The sequence below is a fragment of the Cnephaeus nilssonii genome (assembly GCF_951640355.1).
Source record: "Cnephaeus nilssonii genome assembly, chromosome: 20".
In the NCBI taxonomy this organism is placed as follows: Eukaryota; Metazoa; Chordata; class Mammalia; order Chiroptera; family Vespertilionidae; genus Cnephaeus; species Cnephaeus nilssonii.
The window spans coordinates 42,777,740-42,800,147 of NC_137091.1; the positions used below are offsets into that span (position 1 = coordinate 42,777,740).

Genomic DNA, 22,408 nt, shown 5'->3' on the forward strand with positions numbered 1-22,408 from the left:
GGACTGGTCCCTGGCTTCTCCCCTAGCGCGCCACTGTTCTGGGCTGGGCAGCCTCAGCTCCAGCCCCACTCACCCACCCACCTGCGGCATGAGTTCAGGTAGGTCGTCGGCTTTCTCTGAGCCTCCATTTCCCCTTCTATAAAATGGGGCTTATGAGAGGGCCTTCCCCTCGTGTTAAGTTCGCCTCAGTCCAAGACCTAGCACAGAAGACGGGCCAATAAATGCCAACTCCTGCCTCTTATTATTTTTATTCTCCCTGTCCATCCTTCCACAATGTTGACATGGGCCCCATTCTTTGTGGGAGCTACGGTCCCTCTGAGACCCTAACCCCATCAGCAGGGATGTCTGTGGCTTACAGGCCTCCTGCCACCACGCACAGCACAGCTGCGTCTGCTGCAGCCAACCCCCGCACACCATGTGCTTGCAGAAAAGAACTTCAGTGCCTCCACCAGAAGCCGCAGGCTGGCCCAGACACCGTTGCCAGGCCGAGCCCATTCTCAAAGCCTCGCTCCAGGACGGCCAGCTCCGGCAGCCTCTCAGGTGCCCCCCTGCACTGCTCCCCTCTCCCTGGGGCTCGAAGGGCCCTGACCTATCTGGCCTGTGCATGTGGAGTGCAGCACAGCCCTGCTATCACCTCTGTCCTGCTCCAGGGCCCAGGTCTCCACCTCAGGCTAGCAGAGAACTGAGCACAGGCCAAGTACTGCCTGGCACTGCCTGGGGGCCGGGGAAACAGGCACATTCATACCCCTTCGCTGGGGTCATAAACTGATGCACTTGCTGGAGGGCAATCTGGCCAGATCTATAAAAATTTTAAATGCACATTCCTTTTGTCCTAGCAGTTCCACTTCTAGGAATTATGGGAATTATTGTGCTTGTAGGAACTTATCCTTCAGGCATAGTGGCAATGGTACGTTCCTTTTGAAAAAATAAAAAGGGATACACATACATTAATATATGACAAAAGTATCATTCATTCATTCACCTACCCCCAAATATTTTATTTTAAAAATATTTTTATTGATTTTTTTTTTAGAGAGACAGAGAGAGATAAAAAACATCAATGTGAATGGAATATTGATTGGCTGCCTCCTGCACAACCCCTACCGAGGATCAAGCCCACAATCTGGGAATTGAGTTGGCAACCTTTGGTGCCCGGGACAATGCCCAACCAACAGAGCCATACCCCAAATATTAATTGAGCCCCAATTACTAGTATGTATCAGGTACAGTGTAGACAGAAGATACAGTGCTGAACAAGACGTGGCTGACATTCCAGAGGGGTTATGGGCAAACAATGAATGAATAAATATGTCACCAGGTGTGCCATGGAAAAGAAGCCTCATCTGTCCATTGTGAGGATGGAACTTCTTCCCCCTCCTTAACACTTCTTTCTCTCTATAGTTTACATCAACACATACATACTATATACATACATACATACATACATACATACACGTTAAGGCCAGACAGATACTCACAGTGATCAACATCTTGTAAGTTTGAATTTCCATCCTTTTTAAAAAATACATATTTTTATTGATTTCAGAGAGGAAGGGAGAGAGAGAGAAACATCAATGATGAGAGAGAATCATTGATCAGCTGCCTCCTGCATGCCCCCCACTGGGGACCGAGCCCATAATCCAGGCTTGTGCCCCTGACCGGAATTGAATCTGGGACCCTTCAGTCCGCAGAACGCTCTATCCACTGAGCCAAATTGGCCAGGGCTGATTTATGTATCTTCTCAGTCCCCCAAACCTACCCATCCATGAGTCGTTTTAGAAGGTGGGGGTAGATGCCCTAGCTGGTTTGGCTCAGTGGATAGAGCGTCGGCCTGCAGACTCAAGGATCCCGGGTTCGATTCTGGTCAAGGGCATGTACCTTGGTTGTGGGCACATACCCAGTAGGGAGTGTGCAGGAGGCAGCTGATCGATGTTTCTAACTCTCTATCCCTCTCCCTTCCTCTCTGTAAAAAATCAATAATATATATATTTTTTTAAAAAGAAGGTGGGGGTAGAGGTGAAGAAAAGGCTGATCACCAAATACAAGCCCCGAGGTACTTCCTCACTATCCTTGCTCTCCTGGGCTTCCATTGGAGAGCATTCCGCTTCCCAGTGCCAGGACAGCCTGCTGAGAGCCTACATTCATCCAACATCCAACACCAGCAACTGCCTATAACAAGCCAGGGACTGTGTGAGCACTGGAGGAATAATGGAGAAGACGGTGGTTCCTGTCCCCACAGAGTTCTCCGTCCAATGCAGAAGACAGGCAAAAGCAGCGACAACCAGCACACCTGTGACTAGGGCCACCAAGGATGTTATGGGGAAACGGACACCTAATCCACGCCTGGAGTTGAGAAGCAGTGATAGCTCGGCTAAGACCTGAAGGCTCATCAGAAGTTAGCCCGTGGGCAGTGGGCTGTGCTGCTGGCAGAGGACTGACAAAAGGGGCATGGTGAACTTCAGGAACTCTAAAAGGGCCAGAATGTGCACCCCTATGTTCATTGCAGCATCTAAAATAATAAAAGCGTAATGTGCTAATTAGACCAGACGTCATTCCGGACAAAGCCACGGCAGGCAGCTGCCGGGGCGGTGGGAGATGAGCCCCTCACATGAATTTCGTGCATCAGGCCTCTAGTTATTTACAATGACCAAGATTTTGAAGCAGCCCAAGTGTCCATCAGTAGATAAATGGATAAAAAAGCTATGGTACATTTACACAATGGGATACTACTCAGCCATGAAAAAGGAAATCTTAACTTTTGCAACAGTATGGATGGACCTGGGAAGCATTATGCCAAGGGAAATAAGCCAGTCAGAGAAAGACAACTACCATATGATTCCACTTATATGTGGAATCTAACAAACAAAATAGAAACAGACTCACAGATAGAGATCAGACTGACAGCTGTCAGAGGGGAGAGGGGTTGCAGCGCTGGGTGAAAAAAGGTGAAGAGATTAAGCAAAGAAAAGAAACACACTCATAAACACAGACTACAGAATGGTGATCACCAGAGAGAAAGGGGAATAGGGGAGGTAGAAGACAGTAAAGGGAGGATAAATGGTGATGGAAGGAGACTTGACTTATAGTGGTGAACACACAATACAATATACAGATGATGTAGTACAGACTTGTATACCTGAAACCTATATAATTGTATTACCCGATGTCATCCCAATAAATTCAATAAAATATTTCTTTAAAGGAGCATACAGGAGAAATCATAAAAAAATAAAATAAAAAGGCCAGTGTGGCCACATGAAAATGTTACAAAGGTAATTTCAGCTATAATGTGGAGAACAGATGGCTGGGGAAGGGGGTGGAGGGGGGATGGCAAAGCTAAAGGCAGAGAGACCAGTCACACAAGGAGGCAGTCCCAGAAGTCCCAGGAGCCCAGACTAAGACCGGGGCTGGGGCAGGGAGGAGATGAGGGATTTCAGGTAATGAGGAGGGACTGACCATACCCAGTAACTTTTGTCTGTGGGTGAAGGAAGTGGAGAATCTCAGTCGGCCCACTCTGCTCTGTGTCCCCTTCCCAGTTCTTCTGGTGAAGGAGGGGGAAGAACCAGAAACATGTGGTTGAAGTATCCCAAGGCAGTGGAATCCCACGGAAAAGGGAAGTGCTGGTGGCCAGACCCTGTTAGCTGGCAAACACCAGCAGCCACCACTGCCTGATCTGCGAGTGCCGTGGCGGCTGCCAGGTAAGTCTGGAGTCTGGAAGTTCTCTACTCAGCAGATCCACCCACTGCCGCTTCTTCTGGCCAGACTGTTCGAAAATACACAAGCCCAGAACGGTTCTGAGACACGGCTGCCGCCTCTCCTCCAGCTGTTCCCTCTCAGCCAGGCAACATCTAAAAGCTCCCAAGGAGCCTCAGCCTCTCAGTCCTCCCAGGAACTGAGCCTCTCTATCCCTCTGCTGACCTTTCTGTCCCAGCCCCCAGGCAGAGGTTCCCCAGATGGTCTCATCTAGCCCCACACCTCCTCCTTCCCAAGCTCCAGGATGAGTACCCATGGATCCCTCAAAGCTCCTTGAGAGGCTAGAAGTGGGGAAGGGTCAGATCCACACCTCCTCTGCTGCCATATTCACATCTCTCTGCCGCTGCTCCTACATCAATGTCCAACTCAGATTCCCCCATGAGGGTCCCCCTGTCCGCAAGGACTCGGCTCCCCTTTTAGAAGTGCCACAGATCACGGGCACGGCCACATCGTGCAACGTTCTCTGTAGCCTCCTGTGCAAACTAGCCTCCTGTTAGCCTGTAAGTCCCTGAAGGGCAGAAACCACACCACCTATTTCTTGAACTCCCCCCTGGCAAAGTCCTGCTTATTATCAGACCCAATCTACCCTGCCTCCCTGCTCCAATCTTTGGGTGCCTCTTGGGAGGACCTCATGACGGGCTGCCTTTTCTGCCAATCCACACACACTGAGCCCTGACTGCACAGCAGGCCCTGTGCCAAGAGCTGCTGTACTGTCATTCAGAGAAAAGGTACTCAGAGTTCAGCAGAACAACTGAACTCGGTCTAAGCCTTACAAAACCTCACAGGAGGCCCTAGCCGGTTTGGCTCAGTGGATACAACGTTGGCATGGGGACTGAAGGGTCCCATGTTCGATTCCAGTCAAGGGCACATGTCCGGGTTGCGGGCTCAATCCCCAGTATGAGGCGTGCAGGAGGCAGCCGATCAATGATTCTCTCTCATCATTGATGTTTCTATCTCCCTCGCTCCTTTCCTGTCTGAAATCAATAAAATATATGTGCGTGTGTGATATATCTCACAGGAGGAGTCACACCTCTGTAAGTGATAAGTGACCTGATCAAAGGTGTGTAAAAACAGGTGCTGCTGATGGGAGTGGAAACGTGGGGCAACTTGGCAAACCAATCACCACTTTATAAACACATCTATTCTGCTATTCCACCGACTATTCCACTTATATTCATCCAGGGCCATATGGACATCCACTGCAGCCATTTCTCACGGGGAAAAAGTTGGAACCAAGCTAAAAGTCCATCAACAGGGGTCAAACTAAATGAGCTATGGTGCAAACATCCGATGGACCATAGTTATCAAAAATAATAAAGAGCTCTCTGTGCTGATATGAAAGGAACACCAAGGCATGAGTGTGTGAAAAAAAGTCACAAAATGATACATATAATATGGCCTCTTTCACAGCAATAATAGCTGGGGAGGAGAGGAGGAGAGGGACAAAGGGCACTTTCCCCTTTCACTTACACAGTATGTACACACACTTCTAAGGTCTTTGAATTTTTACGAATGTAACAGAACGAAAGTACAAAGTGATGCTGGAGCCAAGACATGGACAGCATAAGGGGGCGCTTCCCACAAATCCCTCTCAAACTGCAAGAAGGGCCACTAAGTGAGGGAATAAGCACATCTTTCCTCTCGTTGGTCTCAGAGATGAGCAGGTGGTGGTGGCATGACGTCCCAGAGACCAAGATTCAAGCCCAACTCTGCTATGACTGTTTGGATGACCCTGGGGAGGGCACTGAGCTTGCCCATTTGTATTGAACGGCAGAGCGGAAGAGAACATGGGCTTGAAAACCGACAGACCAACCCTGCCACCCACAGGCTGTGATCCCAGATTAATCACTGGCCCTCTCAAAGTCTCCGTTTCCACTTATTATTTCAAAAGGGGGCGAGGAGATAATGTCACTTACCCTCCCAGGAGGTTGCAGGGATCAAATGATACCATATACAAAGTGTTCAATACAGTGCCTGGTACATAACATGTGCTCAGTGAACAGCAGCTGCTACATTACTGCTGAGTGAGGGTACGGACATTGGCTCTGCCTACATAACGTGTGTACTGCATGATCTAGTGAGCTGTATGCTGGGAAAGGGTGCGGGATAGAGTAGGACACTAAAGTGAGGGGCACTTACATAAGGATTCCTCTCCCACCCCAAGCCTCGGCTACCAACCGCTAAGATCCCTAGTGGGGCAGAACTGTGGGTTGCTGTCCTTAGTCATCCTATGGACAAAATTCGCATCAGTGTTTTTTTTTAAATATTTTTATTGATTTCAGAGAGGAAGGGAGAGGGAGAGAGAGGTAGAAACATCAATGATGAGAGAGAATCATTGATTGGCTGCCTCCTGCATGCCCCAAACTGGGGATTGAGACTGCAACTCCCGCATGTGCCCTGACCAGGAAGCGAAAGCGAACCATGACCCTCTGGTTCACAGATCGAAGATCAACCACTGAGCCACACCGGCCAGGCTCGAATCAGTCATTAATTTGGGTCCCCACCTCACACAGATAGGAAACAGCAAGCACATCAGAAGGAGAAAGATGGGCGCTTGGCTGGAAGATATGACTTCTGCTAATAACACCCCAGCTGAGGAACCCCAGACTCCCCTCAACTCATCACTGGACCCCTTCAAACCCTCACAACTCCGATGCCCGGGCTCCTGGGGACACTGCAAATGGACCCACACTTCTCAGTCACAAAATCCAGCCCAGCTCCTCAGACTTCCATCTCAGGGCACATTCCTCTCCCAGCTACTCCACACACCGTGGGGTCCTTTCCCACAACGCCCACAAACACGTCTCCCCTCGGGATCCTTCTAGGATGCTTCTTCCCGCTGCCTCCCTGCTCTACAAAATGCTCCCCCTAGCACCCCGGGGAACCCCGGATTCCTCCTCACTGTCCCCTTCCCAGGTCCCCTGGTCTCCACGATGGACATCATGCCTGCCCCCCACTCCAGTTCGGGGTTCTCCACTTGCCACCCTCCACACATCTCCCATCTTCGGGCCACCCCCACCCCTCCACACCCCCAACCTGGAGTTTCTGCTCTCAAGCTCTTCCACACAGGCTCCTAGGGCACAACTTTGGGACAACTTCCCTACACTCGATAGCCACACAGGCCAGGGCTCCCCAAGTTCCTTCCTCAATGAGGAGGCACACACCATCATCCTGGAACCCCTCCAGACCCCCCCGTGATCCCCGGAGTCCTCACACAGCCATCTTTCCGTTCCCTCCGTCCAAACACTCCGAAACACCCGCGTCCCAGGCTCCGCGACTTCCTCTCCCTATTCCGGCCCGATCGCGGCCGGACGCTCTCGCCCTCGGCGGGTCGGTCCCCAGTCCCCCCGACGCCCCATCTCCCACCCGCAGCCCATCACGCTCCACCTCCAACCCGCACCGGCTCGGACGGGGGTGGGCGTCCCTCACGCCACAAAGCCCCTCCAACAACTCCTCCCGGCACCCGCGGCTCAGGTCTCCGGGGCCCCTCCAGGCCCCGAGGGCACTCAGGAGCCGCCACCGGTCCGCTCCCTCCCGCGGCCACTTGCAGCGGGTCTGGTCCCGGCGCCCCTTCCCTCCGCCGGCCGCGGCCGGGCCCTCCCGCCCCTGGGCCCACGCCCGCCTCCAGGAGCCTCGGTGCCCCCGGGACCCTCTCGGACGGCCCCCCACTCCCGCAGCGGGCCGGTCGCGGTCCCCGCCCGCCCCCCCCCCGGCCGTCCCGGCGGCCATTGCTCCAAGATGGCGGCGGCGGCGGCGGCGGCGGGTGAGGCCGGGCCGGGCCGGGCGGGGGTCGGGGGTCTGGGGGGCGCTCACCTGCAGCTCGGCGCGCTCGGCCTCCCAGCGGGCTTTCTCCGCTTCGAAGCGCGCCCACTCATGCTGGATAAAGTGCAGGATCCCGGGCAAGCTCAGGGGCTCCGGCCCCGCCGTGGGCCCCGGGCTGCCCCCGCCGCCGCCGCCCCCCTTAGCGGCCGGGCCGGGCCCGGGAGCGGGGGCAGAGACCGGGACTGCGCCCGTCGGGCCGGGGCCCGCACCGGAGCCGAGCGGGCGGCAGGAGGAGGCGGCGGCGGCGACGGCGGCGGCCGCTCGCTCCTCCATCATGGAGGCCCCGGGCCGGCCCGCGCGCCCGCTGTGCCTCGCGCGCCTGCGCGGCCGCGCCAACCCCCCGCGCGCGCGCCCGGCGGGGGCTGGGGGCGGGGACGGGGACGCGGCCGGGCGCGCGCCTCGCCCACCCGGGTGGACTCCGAAGGCGCGCGCACGGGTGGGCGGGCAGGGGGCACGCGCCCCGAGGAGGGAAAGCGGGACTTTGGGGAGGAGCCGCTTTCTGCCCGCCTCCTCCCGCTTAGCCCCAGAAAGAAAGGTTCTGAACCTCTCCAGACCCAGTATCACTCTCCGTGATAAAGGGCGACCAGCATGGGTGCTTTCAGCCATGGCCCCATCCTCCCTGATCCTGGCCCAGGCTGGTTGCCTTGGTAACTCCTCCCCAGCCTAGAACACAAACAGCTTCTCCTCTCCTCCTCTTTTGTGGTTATGGGGCCCCAAACCTCTCCTGTCCCTACACCAGGAGGAGGTTGCTAAGGTAATCTAAGTCCCCCTGGTGGTCCTTCTGCCCCTACCCGCATTGGTTACTATGGCAACCTCAACTAGCGCTCAGGTAGAGAGGACCTCAGCCCCAAAGACACTGATTACTGAGGGAAACACCTCTTTCCCAACCACCCTCCTAACCACCCAGTTGGCATTACCATGGTAACCATCTCCCCTCCTTTCCCATGGTGGGAGGTCCATGCACCAAACCAACCAGGTATTTTTATTTAGAGGAGAAGATGCTCGGCTGAGGAGTAGTTGCTATGGTTACAGAGCCTGACCCTCCCCGGGGAGGCAAGACAGGCAAGGCTAAGCCCTGGTTACTATGGTAACAGAGGCAGTCTCCCTACGAGTGACCCCAGGAACCAGACCCAGGAAGGTAGGAGACGTTTTTTAGGATTGTCTCAGGATGGAGTGTGTCTAGGGAAGTGGGTGTCATAGTAACGTCTTCTATCACCTCCAGCCCTACCTTTCTGGACACCGTCCTGAGATAGGGATGGTTACAGGTTGCTATGATAACTGACATCCTTCCCACCCATTCCTGAGATGCTCCAGGTAGTGTCTGAACTTATTAGGACTTCAAGAAAAATGATTCCCTGGCCTCATTGCCATTGTTATAGGTAAGATGAAATTGTGCTCCACTGTGCAAAATTGGCTGACTTGGTATTTTCTGGTTCTCCTTCCCTCAGCAGCGCAGCTGAGCAAGGCTGAAACCGCCCCCCTGGAGCTCCCCCAGCCTGCAACGTAGGAGGTAAGAAGTCTCTCAGTATCACCCGTACTCATGTGGACACTGCCCTTTCCTTGTCCCCAAAGGCTTTCCCACAGATCCTCTTTACCCATTGCATTCCCATTCTACAGATGCAGCCACCGAGGCTCAGGCCAGATCAGAGCTCAGGCCAGGTGGGCCCAGGCCTGAAGTGATCCACTTACACTGTTTTGTGGGGAATGGAGAGACAGTCTCCTCTTGTCTTCTCCTTCCCTGGCTGCTTTTTCTATACAAGCCTCTGTTTTTCTCTGCCTCGCCCCTGCTGGTTTCTCTCCCCTTTGGGATACTGTTTTCCTGCCTTTCCTCTGGAGGGCCTGCTCAGTGACTGTCCAGTTCATCCCCTGGCCCTGAAGCACAAGGTCTGGCACAGAGGACACTCAGTAAGTAGCTTTGTTGAGGTAGTGAGTTGCATTCATTAATGCGCCATATTTGAAAGCACTGGTCAGGTTAGAGCCAGGGAAGGCTCATGGAAGGTAGGCCCAAGAGAGACAGAATTGGCTGCATTAAAGCACAACTCTGAAGCCAGCTTCTTTTTTTCAAAAATACATATTTTTATTATTGATTTCAGAGAGGAAGGGAGAGGGAGAGAGAGGTAGAAACATCAATGATGAGAGAGAATTATTGATCGGCTGCCTCCTGCACGCCCCTCACTGGGGATCGAGCCCAAAACCCAGGCATGTGCCCTGACCGGGAATTGAACTGTGACCTCCTGGCTCATAGGTCGACGATCAACCACCGAGCCATGCAGGCCGGGCGGGAGCCAGCTTCTTGGGTCAAATCCTGGGTCCATCACTTTCCAGCTGTGACTTCACCTCTCTGTGCCTCAGTTTCTTCGTCTTTAAATGTGATCATAACATAAAGATTAAACAAGTTAATATGTGTAAAGTACTTAGAACAGGGTCTGGCACATCCGGAGCATCTAGAACGTTCAGACCTGCAAAAGTCATAATTTCATCCACCTTGCCTCAATGAAGGGGTTTTGAACCCTTACAGTTCAAGAAGCCGAGACTTGATCTTATGAAGGTACTAGAGGATTCCTTTCTCCTTCCTCGTTGGTCCCCTCACCCAGTAGGTGGTACCTCCTCATCAAGCCATCCTACCCTCTGGTCTCTGAGGACCCAGCTTCTGTCCTCTGTTCTGCTGGGTACTTCCTGGCCCAGAAGCAGCCAGACAGAGCATGGACGGTGGAGAACCGAGTTCTGGTCCCTGCATCCTTTAAGTCTCTGAGCCACAGATTCCCTATCTGAACAGTTGGAGTCACTTGATCATTGCACCCCTGTTTATTGAGCACTTGCTATGTGCCAGACACTGAGCTGTGCTCTGGGCATACAGCAGGGAACAAAACAGACAAAATAATAAACAAGATAAGTAAAAATCTATGTGATAGCTACCAGGGGAGAAAAATAACTCAGGGATGGGGCAGAGAAAGTATGTGGGTGACAGGAAGATGCATTTTTAAATTCTTAATTTAAAAAAACACTTTTTTTGGGGGGATGCATTTTTTTTTGAAAGTTCTTTTTTTTAAAAAATAATTCTTCTTTTTTTTATTTTATTGATATTTTACAGAGAGGAAGAGAGAGGGATAGAGAGTTAGAAACATCGATGAGAGAGAAACATCGATCAGCTGCCTCTTGCACACCCCCTACTGGGGATGTGCCCGCAACCAAGGTACATGCCCTTGACTGGAATCGAACCTGGGACCCTTGAGTCCACAGGCCGACGCTCTATCCACTGAGCCAAACCGGTTTCGGCAAAAGTTCTTTTTTTTTAAAATATACTTTATTGATTTTTTACAGAGAGGAAGGGAGAGGGATAGAGAGAAACATGGATCAGCTGCCTCCTGCACACCTCCTACTGGGGATGTGCCCGCAACAAAGGAACATGCCCCTGACCGGAATCGAACCTGGGACCTTTCAGTCCGAAGGCCGACGCTCTATCCACTGAGCCAAACCAGTTAGGTGCGGGGGGTGCATTTTTAAATAGGGTAGCCAAAGGAAGGGCTCACTGGTCAGGTGACATCTGAGCAAAGACCTGCAGGCCATGGGGTGGAGTCAGGTGGGTACCTTCAGGGGAGAGCCTCGGGCAGAGGGGACAGCCGGTGCTGCGGCAGGACTGGCCCAGGTTTATGTGAAGAATGGCATTTGGTGGCGCTGAGGGAGCGGGCGGAAGAGGACGGGTGATTCGCCTTAGGAGCCACAGGGAAGGCTTTCCTTCAAGCGATTTTAAGCCACAAAAGCGTTTGAACAGACGCAGGACAGGATCTAACTCAGGCTCTGGCAGGATCTCTGTGGTCTCTGACGAACAGATTGTAGGGGACCAGGGTGGAGTGAGGATGTTCTCTTTAGAAGGTTCTAAAAGAATTGCCTGTGCTTCCGTGGACCTAAGCTCTGAGACTCTAAGATGTGTAAGACTCTGAAGATTCTGTGTTCCAAAGTTTCCTTCCGCCCACGATCATGAGTTCCATGCGGTCACGGGTGTTGCGTGTCTGTGTGTTGGGTGTCCACTGCGGCGTCCCCAGTCCCTAGAGCAGCGCCTGGCATGTTGTAGGAGTTCCGCAAGTAGCTGCTGAAGGACTGAAGGAAGGAGGGATCCGCCTCAGGTCCAGAGGCAGTGCCAAGATTCTAAAGGTTAAGAGGTCGCTCTTAAAGTGCAGCTCCGATTCTTAGGTAACATCTAAGTTGGGTCAGAAAAGGGCAAGCAGGTCTGGGGTGGGTGGAGAGGTGGGAGGACGTTCCTGGTAGGAGAGACGGGAAGACCAGCGCAGGGGCCCCGGCGCAGGGCCACTGTGCAGAGTTTGCCTCCAGGGACCTGAAGGAGCTTTACAGACACAAACCCTGACCCCGGCCATCATTTCCTCACCTCGTGCATTTTCAGTGCCCAGCTGTGTGCTAGGAACCCCCAGTGGTAATGGAGACAGCCCTCGGTCCAGTGGGGCACACAGACTCGTCCCCAGACAGTGCCGAACTAGAACAGACAGGGCTGGGATGGGGGAGCCCAGAGGGGACTTCGGAGCCAGGCTGGGGTTCAGGGAAGGCTTCCTGGAGGAGGAGCCATTTGAGCTGTGCCCTGAAGCATAAGTAGGAGTTCTCCAGCAGAAAACAGGCACAGGGAAAGGGGTGTTTGAGAGGAGACTCTCCTAGGCAGAAGGAACAGAATATGAAAAGGCTTAGGAATAAGACCTCTTTGAAGAAAAGCCCAGGTGGCTTAGGCAGAGAGTTTGAGAAGGCGGGGTCAGAGATGGCGCTGGAATGGGGGGTGGGCCAGGGCCAGGTCACAGGAGGCCTTGTGGGATGTTGTAAGAACCGTAAACTTTCTCCCTGGGGCAGTGAGGAGCCTCTGAGCAGGGAGGGAGAGGTGCTTTTAGAAGACCTCTCTGGCTGCCACAAGGAGGGACTTGGTCAGGAGACTGGGTGGGGATCTGTGTGGACCCCAGTTGAGGGGGGAATTGTGGGAATGGGGAAGGGTCAGAAGTGTTGAGGAGCTAGGAGGATTAGCCGATTAGCTGGGTTGCCGATGTCTCCCTCCCTGGGAGCAGAAGAAAGCTATAAAAATCCATGGGGACTTTTTTTTAAGTAACTGCTGAGAACCCAGAGCGTTAGTTACACCTCCGCTGCTGGAGACCAGCCAAAACTTCAAGCTATCCTGGGGCCAGGGAGACAGCGCCATCTGGGGGTTGCTTAGGAGTGTGGCCAATGAATGGGGAGTCCTAAGACTGGCAGCCTCTTTCAATGCAGCCCATTCCATCTAAAACAAAAACATTTTTTTAAAATACATTTTATTGATTTTTTACAGAGAGGAAGGGAGAGGGATAGAGAGTTAGAAACATCAATGAGAGAGAAACATGAATCAGCTGCCTCCTGCACACTCCCCACTGGGTCTGTGCCCGAAACCAAGGCACATGCCCTTGACCAGAATCAAACCCGGGACCCTTGAGTCCGCAGGCCGACGCTCTATCCACTGAGCCAAACCGGCCAGGGCAAAACAAAACATATTTATTGCGATTAAACACACATAAAACTCATCATCTTAGCAATTTGTAAGCATATGGTTCAGTAGTATTAAGTATATTCGCATTTTAGGCAAACGATCTCCAGAACTATTTCATCTTGCAAAACTGCAACTCTAAACCCATTAAACAACTCCATGTCCCCCTCCTGCCAGCCCCTGGCAGCCACCATTCTACTTCCCATTTCTACTAAAAAAAAAAAAAAAAACAGCCGAAACCGGTTTGGCTCAGTGGATAGAGCGTCTCAAGGGTCCCAGGTTCGATTCCGGTCAAGGGCATGTACCTTGGTTGCGGGCACATCCCCGGTGGGGGTTGTGCAGGAGGCAGCTGATTGATGTTTCTCTCTGTAAGAAAATCAATTAAAAATATATTTTAAAAAAAACTAGTGGCCAACATACAAATTGGGATAATTCTGATTTAAGAAAACATTTCTAACTTTTCTTGTAAACCTAAAACAAGCTGGCTGACCATCCGGAAAGAGATGACGGGTTGGCAGGACTGGAGGAAGTGAGGAGGGGCAGCCGGGGAGGGACTTGAGGGCCCAGGCTGAGGGCATCAGCCTCACCCTGGAGCCAGGGGCGGGTATGGAAGGGACCGGAGAGGTGAGGGGGGGGGGGGGGGGCGTCCTGGGGGAAGGAATGGTAGAGCAGAAAGTACAAGCTGGGCTTGGGGATGGGGTCCGGGGTGTTTATAGCTGAACCCAAACATGAACGAAAAGTTAGCAAAGAATAGAAGGGTGGGATCGAACAAGGGAGAAGGGAAGGTGACTCCTTTGATAGAACTCAGTACCTAATGGGTACCTGGCTCTGTGCTGAGTGGCCTTGGGGACCCCGCAGTGACCAAGACAGGCTCCCCCTGGGTCTCACAAGTGGGAGGACAGGATGGTTCCTATATGGCAATGACTTAGAATGGTGGGGCTGGGGGAGAGGGGAAAGCGGGGGGCGGGGCGCTGAAGGGAGGGCGGGCTTCCTGGAGGCGGGGAGGTCAGAGCTGAAACCAAACCAGAAAAAGGCTGGAAGGAAGGGCAGGGCTCAGGCTGCAGGGGCTGCGGACAGCCAGCTCTAGCCTCCGCTTTCCTTCCCGCCTCCCCAGGATGCCGCGGAGGCCCAGCTAGGGCCTGACTTCAGCCCCATGCGGCTCACCCGCTGCCAGGCTGCCCTGGCAGCCGCCATTACCGTCAACCTCCTGGTCCTCTTCTACGTCTCGTGGCTGCAGCAACAGCCCAGGAACGCCCGGACCCGGGGACCCCGCCGCGGAACCGCCGCCGGCCCCCACGTCACCGTCCTGGTGCGCGAGTTCGAGGCCTTTGACCACGCGGTGCCCGAGCTGGTGGACTCTTTCCTGCAGCAGGACCCAGCCCAGCCCGTGGTGGTGGCGGCCGACGCGCTGCCCTACCCGCCCCTGGCCCTGCCCCGCCTCCCCAACGTCCACCTGGCACTGCTGCAGCCCGCCCTGGACCAGCCCGCGGCGGCCTCGCGCCCCGAGACCTACGTGGCCACTGAGTACGTGGCGCTGGTGCCCGACGGGGCGAGGGCCGAGACCCCAGGCCGGCTGGAGCGCATGGCGGAGGTGCTCCGGGCGGGAGGCGCGCGCCTGGTGGCCGCCCGCGTGGCCTCGGCCAACCCCGCGCGCTGCCTGGCGCTGAACGTCAGCCTGCGGGAGTGGACCGCGCGCTACGGCCCCGCGCCCTCCGCGCCCCGCTGCGACGCCCTGGAGGGGGACGCCGTGGTGCTCCTGCGCGCGCGCGACCTCTTCAACCTGTCGGCGCCCCTGGCCCGGCCGCTGGGCACCGGCCTCTTCCTGCAGACGGCCCTGCGCGGCTGGGCGGTGCAGCTGCTGGACGTGACCTTCCCGGCGGCGCGCCAGCCCCCGCTGGCCACGGCCCACGCGCGCTGGAAGGCGGAGCGCGAGGGGCGGGCGCGGCGGGCGGCGCTGCTGCGGGCGCTGGGCATCCGCCTGGTGAGCTGGGAGGGAGGGCGCCTCGAGTGGTTCGGTTGCAGCAAAGAGACGCCGCGCTGCTTCGGGACGGTGGTGGGCGACACGCCGTCCTACCTGTACGAGGGGCGCTGGACGCCCCCGTGCTGCCTGCGCGCGCTGCGGGAGACCGCCCGCTACGTGGTGGGCGTGCTGGAAGCCGCGGGCGTGCGCTACTGGCTGGAGGGCGGCTCGCTGCTGGGCGCGGCCCGCCACGGGGACATCATCCCGTGGGACTACGATGTGGACCTGGGCATCTACCTCGAGGACGTGGGCAACTGCGAGCAGCTGCGGGGGGCCGAGGCGGGCTCCGTGGTGGACGAGCGCGGCTTCGTGTGGGAGAAGGCCATCGAGGGCGACTTCTTCCGCGTGCAGTACAGCGAGAGCAACCACCTGCACGTGGACCTGTGGCCCTTCTACCCCCGCAACGGGGTCATGACCAAGGACACGTGGCTGGACCACCGGCAGGACGTGGAGTTCCCCGAGCACTTCCTGCAGCCTCTCGTGCCCCTGCCCTTCGCCGGCTTCCTGGCACAGGCGCCCAACAACTACCGCCGCTTTCTGGAGCTCAAGTTCGGCCCCGGGGTCATCGAGAACCCCGAGTATCCCAACCCGGCCCTCCTGAGTTTGGCGGGAAGCAGCTGAAGCCCTGACTCCCACGCCTGGGGCCAGGGGAACCGCCCTTCGTTTCGATGTCTCCCGGCATTGGGTGGACGGGCCAGGGAGACCGCGCTGCCCTGCAGGGCCTGGGACATCAAAGTCGTGCCCTGGGCCCCAGAGCTGGGACAGTTTTGGAAAGAGAAAGAGTGTAGGTCCTGAGGCCAGACCGTGGTGATTCCAACCCCGTTAAGTGGCCCTGGGCCAGTGCCCCAGTTCCTCTGCGCCTCAGTTCCCTCCAGGATTCCGAGAGCACTCGCTGTCTCCGCACGTGACGAGCCCCCTGACACTTGGCTGCTGGGGTTGCTTCTACCACTAGAGGGCGCCTGTGTCCTATCACGGGGCCCAGGACTGTGTGTTCATAGCTTTGACATCTGTTGAGCCTTTGGGCTTCTAAGCCTGGCCAGACAGAACGACCATCTCCCCTTCTTCCAAAATGCGACTCGCTTCCCTCCTGGGAGAGCCCTGCGAGGTGCATGCTGCCCTCAACCCCATCTTGAAGGAGGAAACAGGCTCAGAGCGCTGAGGGGCGACTGGCTGTGGTTAAGAGTGGGGTTCTGGATCCGAGTCCCACTCCTTCTTAACGGTTACCTCATTATTTGAGCTTTCTGCACCTGTTTGCCTGCTTGCAAGGCAGGGAAACAATGATCGTAGCTCACATCTGCTAAGCAGTTACTGTGTATCAGTCAATGTTCTCAGTGTTGCACGCGGATTAGCTGATTCGTCCCTCTCCTCAGCCCTCCCAAGCGAGAGCTGCTATGATTTCCTCCTGACAGAGGAGGACACTGAGGCCAGAATGGCGAAGCCACTTGGCAAAGGCCAGACAGCTTGGCAGGTGGCAGAGTGGGACCTCGAACCCAGGCTGTCAGCCTGGAGCCCACACTGAAGGGGCCCGTGTGCCCCGCTCGACTACTGGTACCCAGGAGGCCCTCTTGTCACGTAGCAGGGACAGCGACGGCTGCCTTCCTTTTGTGGTCATGCATCTAAGCGTAAATGCTGTTTGGGCATGCGACCTGGCATGTGCATTTATCAATGATATCCAGGTACTACTATCATTCTGTATATTAGTAATAAGGCTTAAATTATTTCATTTTCAAAATCAGTATAGGAGTTTTGTTGAATTGTTTCATCCCAACCACTTGGTCTGCACACCCTCTGGGTGTGTGCACCTGGCTTTTGAAACCACAGACTCCGAAGTGGGAGAGCCCTGGGTTCAAACCCCAGCGCTGCGGCTTCCTCCCGCCTCTCGGTACCTCTGCTTGGCACCTAGGGAATGGGGGTGATGAGCATGCTCGCCCCACAGGGGTGCAGTGAGGCAGTTGATGGGTAAAAGCGTCAGGAGTCAGGGCTGGGTTTGGATCCTGGTGTGGCCGACTACTGTCTCTGTGACCTCAGGCAAGTCACTGCCCCCTGACCCTGTAGATCAGGGGAGTGAAGCCCTTATGGAAGGCGGCTTCACACACCAGCAAGAAAAGACAAATGCCAATTTGGCCCAGTCTCCTAAGGCTCAGATGTCAACGCCTGTCTTCTTAGAACGCAGCCTCTGCCTTTAGCCTCTCAACATACAAGTAGCTCACGGAGAGACAGTTGGGTTCCCATCCATGGAGCATTCTGGAAACATGGTGGTGATTTGGCGGTTACTTGTGGTTGGGCGGTGCTCTTGGCCCTTGGAAGACATAGCCCTGGGGTGGAGGATGTCTCACATGCAGGGCACCTGCACACCATGAAGCAATGTCCCTTGTCACATACCGTTTTCAAATGTGTGTTTATTGATTTTAGAGCGAAGAAGGGAGAGAGAAAGAAATATCAATTTGTTGTTCCATTTATTTATGCATTCACTGGTTGATTCTTGTACGTGCCCTGACCGGGTATCAAACCGGAAACCTTGGTGTATTGGGATGACACTTTAACCAGCTGAGCTGCCCGGCCAGAGCTCACATACTGTCCTCAAGTGTCCCCTTGGACATTCATGAAGTGCAGGTGATGTTCAAAATATTTAGCAACTAGTATGGTAATATAAATTAATATATAAATCAATATATGCATCAATTTTTTGTTTTTATTATGTATTTATTTTTTTATTGATTGATTTTTTTATTTTTTATTTTTAGAGGGAGAGGTGAAGGGGGAGGAGAGAAACATCAATTTGTTGTTCCACTTATTTATGCATTCATTGGTTGATTCCTGTATGTGCCCTGAACAGGGATCGAACCCACAAGCTTGGCATATCGGGACAACATTCTAACCAACTAAGCTACCCAGTCAGAGCGTGCATCAAATTTTTAAGTATTATTTTTTAATTCTCAGAATAATCATCAAAATGATCTATCTATAGATTCATATTTCTTTAAGTTATGTGCAAAGAACATAAGTTGAAGCTCAACTCATTTTTAACTTATTTAATTTTATTTCACTTAGAAAATATTGGTGTGATTTCTTGATCGACACCGCTAAATATATGTACACTCATCAAACAACATTCTACACACACACATATTATATATAATCTTGCCTTCGCTGTGATTTGATAAGGGAATCACATCAAATGCTTCTAGCAACTTCCCATAAAATTGCAAATCATTAGGTGACTTAAGATTTCCATAGATAAAAATTTCTCTTGTATCAACCACAGTGTTTTGGTGTTTTCACTGTTCCAGAACAGCAGTTACATTTAAAACTGTTCTAGCCCTTATAATACAGTCTGATAGTTTTGTCTCGTCAATATTATCTTTATTACCAACTAACTAATTATATGGTAGAAAACCCATCACAACAATGAACTTGAACTAATGAATTGCGATTACAACTTGTCATTATTGCATTTCACTGCTTTCTCGATTGCTCTCTTACCATTAATCAGCCAGAAGTATTTCAATATTTTAACCAGCACATCGTACTAGCGCATGCTAAGTAAATATTGGCCTTACTTGTAAAGCCTGGTTAATAATTCTCTGAGCCCAGAACCTGTCTCTTCCTGCAAACTCAAAAGTGCTTTTTGTAATGTGTTAACAGGTTCTGGATTTTCCAGGAAGTGCAGATCCACGTAAAACGAGGGAAGCTTATATCGTGTTTTGTTAAAAGCTTGGCCAAAGATTGTCAACAAGTTCAGAAAAATCACATTCACACGGCTCTTGGCAATTAGACACCAAGACCACGTGATCCAGCCGTGTTGGGAGCTGCCTCCGCTGCAGGTGTAAACACCTGGCTACCTCCTTGGGCTCTGGGGATGTGCATTCCCAATGGAAATGCACAGTATACATTTCTGCCCTTTTATTTCTCCTTTCATTTTTTAAATTTCTTTCTTGATTAAGGTATTACATATGTGTCCTTATTCCCCCATTACCCCCCATCCCCCTATTTCTCCTTTCACTTACACTTGGGGCCATATGAGATTGTTTTTAAAATCGTGTGCAGGTGGGTTGGTTATATTATCTATGAACTTTAATTCCAGGAGAGCCAAGAGGACTTGCCCAGAGCTGACATTCAAGCCAGCACATGCACTGTTGTGGCCAGGCCGGTGGTTTAAACACGAAAACATTCCACTATGGATTATTAATCCGCTGGCAGATGGCCACTGCCACGCGTCCCCTACTGTTACCCTCCTGGCTCTCCCTGGCGCCTCCCCCTGACCCAGCAGCCAAGGGACTCACACTGGGCACGGGAGGAGGGAAAGGGTCTGCGTCCCAGACGCTGTTGGAGGGGACAGTGCTTTTACGAAGTTGTAACTATTGTGTGCATTGCCCTGGGCATTACAAAATCTGTGCTCTGAAAAGTGGATGGCGTGCAGAGACCTGTGAGCCAATGCACCCCCAACTGGAAGCCATCCCATGTCCATTAACAGACAGCACATCATCTAGACACGGGCATACTCCTCAGCAATGAAAATAAAAAGGATGAACCGCTGATCCCATGCAAAAACAACTAAATCTCAAAAGCATCATGCTAAGTAAAAGAAGCCAGATGCAAAAAGCCACATGCTGAGTCCACTGTGAAACTCTAATCCTCAGTGACCCGGATCAGTGTTTGCCTGGGCCTGGGGGCGGAGGCGGGCAAGACTGCAAAGGGGCATGGGGAGGTTTGGGGTGGTGGGGACATGGGGACGTGATGTATCTTGATGGTGGTGGTGGATTTTCACCCGTGTATACATCTGTCAATCCTCATCCGATTGCTTGAATGGATGCCGTTTATTGTATGTAACTTATACCTCAACAAGGTTGACCCACAGAAAGTGGGGGGAGGGAGGGGGAGAGGCCAACAGGCCTGGAAGCATTGATCCGTCGCCAGGAGAGATCAAGCTGGGTCATTTCCTTGTGCTGCCTGACCCCCAGAATGCCACTCTGAGTCTGGAGCCCAGGCCCAAGCTCTATCCAGGGCCAGCCTGAGCCCTCCCTCCGAAGCCAGCCTCCTTGGACGGAGCAAGAGGGCTGCCCCGTTCCTGGCCAGGTGGCTCAGTTGGTTAAAGTGTGGTGCCCATATGCCAAGGTTGTGGGACTGATCCCTGGTCAGGGCACATGCAAGAATCAACCAATGAATGCATGAATAAGTAGAACAACAAATCGATGTTTCTTTAAAATAGTTTTTTAAGTATATTTTTTTATTGATTTCAGAGAGGAAGTGAGAGGAAGAGATAAGAAACATCAACAATGAGAGAGAATCATGCATCAGCTGCCTCCTGTACTCCCCACACTGGAGATCGAGCCTGCAACCCGGGCATGTACCTTGACCGGGAATTGAACCGTGACCTCCTGGTTCATAGGTCGACGCTCAACCACTGAGCCACACCAGCTGGGCTCTCTATAATCTTTTTCTTTTTCTTTTTAAAGAGGGCTGTCCCAATAATAACGGAGAATTGGGCAATGGAAAAAGGGAGAGGGAGGTGAGTCTGGCCTAGGGAGTGGCCTCAAGGTGCTTTTTCTTCTCTTATGCAACCTTCACCTTGGGGTGTGGCGTAACAGCCATTGTCACCAGAGGGAAACGCAGCCCTGATTGCCCAAGGTCCCATAGCTGGCGGGCAGCAGACGAGGGATCGGAACCAGCCTCGGGCAGCCAGGCAGCTCTGTAGCTGGGGCCCAGCTCATTCATCCTGCAGACTGACTGAGTGCCCACTACGCGCCAGGTCCTGTGCTGTGCTCTGGGCAGACAGCAGGGACCAGGCCCCTCCCTCCTGGATCGGACATGCTAGCGGGGACCAAGCCTGGGAGCCGCCCAAGCCCCTGTCTACACCCGAGAGGCTTGAGATGGTTTCAGTCTTTCTATGTGACCTTAGATTATCGTTTTAGGCAAACTAGTGGCATGTACTCGGGTCTGTTAGGTCAAGGCAGGGGGGAAAGACCACAGCCCTGCAAGCATCCACAAGGTAGATGGTGACAAAGATAACTGGCGCCTTCCCAGACCTTGCCAGCCTTTCCAGACCCCTGCCCGAGGCAGGAATTCCACACCTCTCATGCCCTCCACCCTCCCCTCACTAAACAGCTGTATAAAGGAAGTACCTAAGCCCCGTTTTGGCGCGAACTCCCCTGGCCCACTCTCGGACCTGTGAGTTTCGCCCGGGAGCGCAAGATTAAAACCTCCCCCCCTTTCCATGGCCTGGACTCTGTCTTGTTTCCTGCGTCGCAAACCTTTCATCTGGTGCCGAACCCGGGTGGGGATTGAGTGTGTATCCCATTTGGGGTACCCCTCCCCACTTGTCTCCCCGGAACCCTCAGGCTTCTTTCCAGCTCGGCAGCGTCAGTTGGTGAGTCCCAGTCCCTATTGACTCCTAGGGTCCTCCGTCCGCGTCTCTGTCCGTAAATCGCGGTCCGCGTCAGAGATTGCTTTCCGGGCATAGCCCTCCGGACCTTTCCAGGAAAGGTTCTGACCCTGGGGGGTAGTGAAGACGTTTCTACTTCCCCTCGGTCTCCGGCCTTTTGGCCTCATTCCGGATCCCAGGGGGTCGGCGAGAGACGTCTCCCACCATCCCTCGGATTCCCGTCCGTAGCCTTGGCTCAACGATTGGGACGCTGATCCTTGGGCCTTTGCTACTGACCCTAGGTTTCAAAATGGGCAACCAGAAATCCAAAATTGACTCGCAGGCGCCGCTGGGTGCCTACTCACCAATCTGGCTAAGCTGGGCCTGTCCCAGGATCTGCGTCCTACACGCCTCATTTACTTCTGTACCGTGGCATGGCCTTAGTATGAATTGGACAACAGGTCACAATGGCCTGAAGATGGGACTTTCGATTTTAACATCCTGACCGACCTTAACAATTCCTGCCAATGAGCTGGGAAGGGGCTGGAGGTTCCATATGTCCAGGCCTTTTTCAATCTGCGCTCCCGTCCCTCCCTCTGCTCCTTCTGTTCTCTCTGACTCTGTCCTCCTCTGCTCCTTCTACTCTCTCTGACTCTTTGGATGCAGCTGCTCTCTCACTTCCACCCCTCTTCCTCCCGCCGAACGCTTTCGGCTCCCTCCTCCTCCTCCTCCTCCGCCACGGCTCCTTCTTCCCCGTGGCAGGTGCTTTCTCGGCAGCACCTCACCTGCCCACCCGCGGCTTCCGCGGCCGTGGGTAACACCACCGCGACCGCGCCGCTCCCTCCCGCGGCCGCCGCTGCGCTTTCTTCCCCGCGGCTGCAACCATCGCCGCAACCATCGGCGCCGCACAGCACGAGAGCCACCCTCCCGCCATCCCGCAAGC

The 22,408-nt window shown here is 53.8% G+C and overlaps 2 protein-coding genes across 10 annotated transcripts in view; one reads left to right on the forward strand and one right to left on the reverse strand.

Moving 5' to 3' along the window:
• Positions 1–7,890, reverse strand: part of STRN4 (striatin 4) — a 27,656-nt gene extending 19,766 nt beyond the window's left edge. For both annotated transcript variants that reach the window (XM_079800456.1, XM_079800455.1), the window contains exon 1: positions 7,567–7,890. In XM_079800456.1, coding sequence (XP_079656582.1) covers positions 7,567–7,851 — 285 coding nt within the window. In that variant the 5' untranslated portion in view covers positions 7,852–7,890. The remainder of the gene's footprint in view (positions 1–7,566) is intronic.
• Positions 7,474–22,207, forward strand: FKRP (fukutin related protein). 8 transcript variants are annotated; one of them, XM_079800460.1, is made up of 4 exons: positions 7,993–9,085; positions 9,193–9,234; positions 9,412–9,480; positions 14,199–22,207. In XM_079800460.1, exons 2-4 carry the CDS (start codon positions 9,193–9,195, stop codon positions 15,723–15,725), a joined length of 1,638 nt encoding a protein of 545 aa, XP_079656586.1. In that variant the 5' UTR covers positions 7,993–9,085; the 3' UTR covers positions 15,726–22,207. The 8 variants fall into 8 exon arrangements, with proteins under 8 accessions (XP_079656588.1, XP_079656590.1, XP_079656586.1 ...); XM_079800458.1 differs by having other exon boundaries at positions 7,993–8,329; positions 9,024–9,085; positions 9,193–9,480; XM_079800459.1 differs by having other exon boundaries at positions 7,993–8,209; positions 9,024–9,085; positions 9,193–9,480.
• Positions 22,208–22,408: the final 201 nt, after the last annotated feature.